The sequence below is a fragment of the Hoplias malabaricus genome, chromosome 4 (assembly GCF_029633855.1).
Source record: "Hoplias malabaricus isolate fHopMal1 chromosome 4, fHopMal1.hap1, whole genome shotgun sequence".
NCBI classification, from domain to species: domain Eukaryota; kingdom Metazoa; phylum Chordata; class Actinopteri; order Characiformes; family Erythrinidae; genus Hoplias; species Hoplias malabaricus.
The window spans coordinates 13,840,969-13,848,114 of NC_089803.1; the positions used below are offsets into that span (position 1 = coordinate 13,840,969).

At 44.7% G+C, this 7,146-nt stretch overlaps 1 protein-coding gene across 1 annotated transcript in view; it reads left to right on the forward strand.

Moving 5' to 3' along the window:
- Positions 1–5,464, forward strand: part of trappc9 (trafficking protein particle complex subunit 9) — a 140,961-nt gene extending 135,497 nt beyond the window's left edge. Inside the window, exons 18-19 of the mRNA XM_066668751.1 lie at positions 4,577–4,719; positions 5,416–5,464. Coding sequence (XP_066524848.1) covers positions 4,577–4,719; positions 5,416–5,464 — 192 coding nt within the window. The remainder of the gene's footprint in view (positions 1–4,576; positions 4,720–5,415) is intronic.
- Positions 5,465–7,146: the final 1,682 nt, after the last annotated feature.

Here is a 7,146-nt window from a genome sequence, read left to right on the forward strand (position 1 = left end):
ACCCTACTATACTGTACTTTACTGTACACTCTACTCTACTATACCATACTCAGCTGTACCCTACTGTGCCCTCTACCCTACTATACTGTACTCTACTGTACACTCTACTCTACTATACCATACTCAGCTGTACCCTACTGTACCCTCTACCCTACTATACTGTACTCAACTGTACCCTACTGTACCCTCTAACCTTCTATACTGTACTCAATTGTACTCAACTGTACACTCTACCCTACTATACTGTAATCAACTGTACCATACTGTACCCTCTACCCTACTATACTGTACTCAACTGTACCCTACTGTACCCTCTACTATACTGTACTCAGCTGTACCCTCTATCCTACTATACTGTACTCAACTGTACCCTACTGTACCCTCTACCCTACTATACTGTACTCAACTGTACCCTACTGTACCCTCTACTATACTGTACTCAGCTGTACCCTCTATCCTACTATACTGTACTCAACTGTACCCTACTGTATCCTCTACCCTACTATACTGTACACTCTACTCTACTATACCATACTCAGCTGTACCCTCTACCCTACTATACTGTACCCTACTGTACACTCTACTCTACCATACCATACTCAGCTGTACCCTCTATCCTACTATACTGTACTCAGCTGTACTCTCTACTCTACTATACCATACTCAGCTGTACCCTCTACCCTACTATACTATACTTAGCTGTACCCTACTGTAACCTCTACTCTACTATACCGTACTCAGCTGTACCCTACTGTACCCTCTACCCTACTGTACACTCTACTATGCCATACTCAGCTGTCCCCTCTACCCTACTATACTGTACTTTACTGTACACTCTACTCTACTATACCATACTCAGCTGTACCCTACTGTGCCCTCTACCCTACTATACTGTACTCTACTGTACACTCTACTCTACTATACCATACTCAGCTGTACCCTACTGTACCCTCTACCCTACTATACTGTACTCAACTGTACCCTACTGTACCCTCTAACCTTCTATACTGTACTCAATTGTACTCAACTGTACCATACTGTACCCTATACCCTACTATACTGTACTCAACTGTACCCTACTGTACCCTCTACTATACTGTACTCAGCTGTACCCTCTATCCTACTATACTGTACTCAACTGTACCCTACTGTACCCTCTACCCTACTATAATGTACTCAGCTGTACCCTCTACCCTACTATACTGTACCCTACTGTACACTCTACTATACCGTACTCAGCTGTACCCTCTATCCTACTATACTGAACTCAGCTGTACCCTACTGTACCATCTACCCTACTATACTGTACTCAACTGTACCCTCTAACCTACTATACTGTACTCAACTGTACCCTACTGTACCCTCTACCCTACTATACTGTACTCAACTGTACCCTCTACCCTACTATACTGTACTCAACTGTACCCTACTGTACCCTCTACCCTACCTTTCTTCATTAACTGTACCCTAATTTATTGTACTCTACTGTACCCTACTTTACTGTACTCTTCACCTCTGCTCTGCTATACTAACTGTATGGCTCAAACCAGAATACGTCTGCTATATTTCTCTACTGGACCTCTGATATGTCATAGCCCATGCTTTCTCCAACTTTACTCTCTTCTTCTCTCCACTGCTCTGCTGTACTCTGTTCGTCTTTACTGCACTGTACTCTTCATCACTGCACTGTTCTCTGCTTATTTTATGAAGCAGTATTTTACTCTGCTCATTCTCATTGTACCTTACCGCTGCCCTGCACTGCTGCACCACACTGTAGTCTGTAATTCTCTGGGCACTATCACCATCTCTTTAGTTGTCCAGGTCTTTTTGTTCTCACTTTTCAAACAGACACACCTGAAGAAAGAGAAAGACGAACATGAGAGATTCAGGGCAGAGCAAGAGATCAGTAGAGGAAAGAGAAAATGACGTCAGTCAGAGGAACAGTAAGAGCTGCGTGAGAAAGAGCTTCAGCACAGAGACATAGTTATAGCAAAATTGCAACTTTGGCTAGGAGGTGCCTTACTTTTTTCCACTTGTGTTGTCATTATTATTATTAGTATTGTCATTTTCACATCGTCATTTTGAGCATATGGTTTCTTCAGTGTTTCCATCATCTAGAACTCCCCCCCACACAGAATGCCCCCAGCCTGAAATGGTGAGGAGCATGTTCTCCCTCTGAGACACATGAAGCTGCTCCTTATTCAAGCTGCAGCTAACAGTGTCATTAGACAGATCAACGCACTGCAGACATCTGTGCTGGTTCTTAGTGTAACTCTTGTGACCTGCTTTGGTCAAAACACCACAAAGATCAAACCCATACAGCAGCGTTCTCTCCCTGTCTAAACAGCCCTGTTCAGAACAATTAAATGATAATGAGCCACTCGCTGTTCACCCCGACCCCGAGCGCACAGCAGTGAGGAGCAGAAGCTCTGGTTTTTAGCCGTTTTCACTCTGTCCACTTTCTTCTCCATTGTCCTTTTCTTCGTTATTTCTCCGCGCTCGTTGTGTCTGTTTTGCTACATTTAGCCTTGTCTTTGCACTCTCACATAAATGTGGGTCCAGCGCTGTGATTGGACAGACTCAGATGAGGGGGCGGGGCAATTCTAAGGTCTCTGCTGTCATTATAAAAGTTATCGCTGCATGGTTTGTGTGTCTGTTTCTTCTCTTTAAATGATGCACATTAATGAGACTAGTAACATGGATAAATCTAGACTGATACATGTGTGTCTAAGTCTCCTACAAGAATTCCATAATCTTTTCTCACCTCCCTTTCTCTCTCTCTCTCTGTCTATGTTTTTAATTTATTTGTTGCTCTGTTCTGACACAGGTGTGTGAGAGCAAATGATTTAAACGTCTCATTAGAAAGAGTCTGTTTCTTAACGACACTCCACTGCTTTCTTCTTTCTCTCTCTCTCTCTCTCTCTCTCTCTCTCTTTCTCTCTCTCTCTCTTTCTCTCTCTCTCTACTTTCATCTTTCTCTTGGTGATAAATTAAAGATGAATCTAATCACACTGACTTTGATGTGCATTAAGAGGGCTCCGGAAAAGAGTTTATACACACACACACACAGCTTTTGTTTTGCTCATTTGTTCATTTCGCTGTCCAGATCTCGTCCATTCATTATTCATAGTGACATTATTCACAGAGCCTCAGCAGTGACTCAGTTTTAACAAAAAAAAAGCACTTTCTTAAAATGTTTTGTGGATGAATTAATCACAGAAATGCAGCTAATTAAACAGATCCATACACATGGCAGCCCTTTTCAGACATGCACGTGACCCTTGGACTCTTCTAGACAGCACAAGTGTCTGGATAAGTAGCACCGATCATTAGCCTGTCAGCTCCCTGGGTCAAAGTCCAGGTAACATCCCACTGACAGCGTTTGCAGTCATAAGCAGTACCTCTGTTTAGAGCATAGTAGTCCCCCTTCAGTGATATAAACAAACAAACAAACTGAATGGGTACTGGAGGAAAGACAGTGTTGGTCAATGCTCTAGTACACGAGAACGTATCTGACATGGGCTGTCTCCGGCTGAGCGCTGTGTGTGTGAAAGGATTCCATGTGTGAACATTGTTTGTGTGAAACACTATGTAAACTTTTATCTTAATATTCAAAGCTTCAAAATGATTGTAATTCTCCACTGAGCTGTAGCAGGGAGCATAGAGCCTCTGTTGTTGCTCCTCCAGGCTCAGCACTGCAGAAACCGCACTATGTAACTTTAGGAGGAGGGTAGGAGAAAACACGTCTCTTCTAACAAAGCTTACCCAGCTCTAAGAGGAAAATGGAAACTACATGTAGTTGTTGTTGTTGTTAGGTTTGTTTGTAAACTGCACTGTCTGCATAAGGAATCATTGCTTTTGTGATGTCACAATAGCAAGACATTTACATACAGCTGTTTATCCAGAGTACAGATTTTGGAGTCTGTACTGAAGTTATAAGGACTGGTTCAGACCAATCAGAACAGAGCTTGATTACATAAACGTAGCTTTCTCCTCTGTATAACACACACACACAGTCAGTGACAGGACTCGCTGAGAGAGTTTGACTCCTCCCACCCTTTTGCCTTTTCACTCTCCCTCTATCCCCCTCTCATCCATCAGTGTGAAGGACAGAGCAGGAGAGTCCAGGGTCTGTCCAGCTTTATTCCCACTAACACATCGCTTTACCTTAAACTGGCCCTTAACACCCCTCACTTTGAGACACCCCTCACCATTCTACAGTAACTCCAGCTGTTTACGTTTGTAGAACTTCAAACAGCAACAAAGTCAGTGTTACCCACCCATGGAGCAGGAATAGTGCAACATCCTCATCTCTTTCAATGTTTAGAGGTCTCTCCACCACCCAAACTGTTTAAACTTAGCTGTGGCAGAGAGAGAAAGAGAGAGAGACTGAGACACTTAGTTTATGTCCTATTTACGGAGCCAAGGCTGTGTACGAACACCGGAGCTTTTTCCAGCGCACGGACAAACCACAGAGCAGCGAATGGCGAAGAAACCGACTGTGAACCTTGATTTAAATTGTTTATTATAAGTGTTCTCTCTCTCTCTCTCTCTCTCTCTCTCTCTCTCTCTCCAGACTCTAGAGGCGGTGCTATGTTTCAGGTACAGTGGAGGTGTGGGGCAGGTGGAAGGTTACTACAGAGAGATCAGCCTGGGGGTCAAAGTGGACGTGGAGCCGTCTGTTTTCTTCACTAGGGTCAGCACACTGCCAGCTACCAGGTACACACACACACACACACACACACACACACACACTGCCTCCTTGTTTCTGCCTTCACTGTCCACTGTGGAGTTCTAAAATTTATACGTTATTACACACTGTTCTGTACGTGTTCAGGACCCTCAGATGACCACCTTCAAGGAGGTGTTTTCTGGGTATAAATAGAGAGAATAGTTCCTCTCTCTCTATCTCTCTGTCTCTGTCTCTCTCTCTGTGTGTCTCTCTCTCTCTCTCTCTGTCTCTCTCTCTCTCTCGCTCTCTCTCGCTCTCTCTCTGTCTCTCTCTCTCTCGCTCTCTCTCTGTCTCTCTCTGTCTCTCTCTCTCTCGCTCTCTCTCTCTCGCGCTCTCTCTCTCGCGCTCTCTCTCTCGCGCTCTCTCTCTCTCTCTGTCTCTCTCTCTCTCTCTCTCTCTCTCTGATGAATATTTGACAGATAGTTTCTGGCTGCCGTTTATTTTAGAGTGTGTATTTGTCTTGTGGTTTTGAGACTGTGTGTGTGTGTGTGTGTGTGTGTGTGTGTGTGTGTGTGTGTGTGTGTGTGTGTGTTTCTCCTGTCGGTTAGAGGGAGTGTGTGTGGTCTTCAGCTCGGACGTCCTCTCTGTCCAAACATTTCCCTTCACGTTTATTTTCTTGTCTGGAACAGAGAGAAACGGCGAATGTCTCTTTCACCTGAAGCTCTGTGCTGTTCTTTTTAAAGGTGCCTTTCCCTCCAGCCCCCTCCCCCTGGGGAGGTTCAGTCATACTGATGGCTCTGTATGGAACCCAAGGTTCTAGACAGACCTAGAGCCCCTAAAGCACCTTTGTTTTTAAGAGTGGGCATGTGCCGGACACACTGCACTGTGGTCGTTTTCTGAACGTACAGAACCCACGCTGCGTCAGTCGTGTTTAGCCCTGATTCCTGACGTGCAGCAGCGTCAGCGTCATCTGAACTCCCGTTGCTGTGGTGACGCTTTGGGTCTGTCCTTTAGGAGCATGTTTGAGGGAAAGTAAAAGACGTTTGAAACTTATGTTCGCTTTGCTAGAGGCTTGTTTCACTGCTCTTCAAAAGTTAAACACTCACTCACTCACACACTCACTCTTTCACTCACTCACTCACTCACACACTCACCCACTCACTCACACACTCACTTACTCACTCACTCTCTCACACTCTCACTCACCCATTCATTCACTCACTCTCTCAGTCTCTCAATTACTCACTCACTCGCACTATCTCACTCACTCACTCTTTCACTTGCTCACTTACACTCTCACTCACACTCTCACTCTCTCACTCACTCACTCACTCTCTTACTCACCCATTCATTTACTCACTCACTGAATTACTCACACAATCTCACTCATTCACTCACTCACTCTTTCACTTGCTCACTTACACTCTCACTCACACTCTCACTCTCTCACTCTCTCACTCACTCACTCACTCTCTCACTCACCCATTCATTTACTTACTCACTGAATTACTCACACAATCTCACTCATTCACTCACTCACTCACGCTCTCACTCACTCACTCTCTCACTCACTCACTCAATTACTCACTCACTCAGTCACTCAATTATTCACTCACTCACTCAGTCACTCAATTACTCACTCACTCACTCTCACTATCTCACTCACTCACTCACACACTCATTCACTTTCACTCACTCACTCACGCATTCACTCTCTCACTCATTCACTCACACATTCACTCTCTCACTCACTCACTCAGTCACTCTCTCACTCACTCACTCACTCACTCAATTACTCACTCACTCACTCACTCACTCACTCACTCACCCACTCTCTCACTCACTCACACACTTACTCACTCACTCACTCACTCACTCGACGTGTGAAGTGATGCGAGGTGAATGTAGCATGTAACGTTAATTACTGCAGTGGTTCTCAAACTGTTTCTATCATTCCCCACCTCAGACGTGCCCCACCTGCACCACATCGCCCCCAAACAATGATTTACAATGATCTAAATTACTGAAGCAACACCACCTTCTCTCTCTACATCAGTAGCTTAACATTATATTAATACAACATTAACATCAGTGTTCACACACACACAGAACTGGCCTCATATTTAACCTGGGCTCCAGTTCCTCACTTTTCAGTCTGAAACACTGAGCAAAGGCAGGTGCAGGGCGCAGGAGTGAGTTTGATATTTGGAGGGGGACATATTCACTGAGTCAAAGCCCACCCCGTACACACAGTATTAGCTCTAAGCTGATTCCTATGTAGAGGAGGCAGTAAAGTACTGCATTTATAACGATGTGGAACAGTGTTAGATTCACATTAACGTTAGAGAGTGAGGCTGTGGACCCTCACACACTACAGAGACACTGCTGAGGGTGGTGTGTGTATATTTCCCCACTGTTCAGTGCAGCAGTGTGCGGTTTGGGACACGGTCAGAGAGAGCGCTTCCTCACGACCT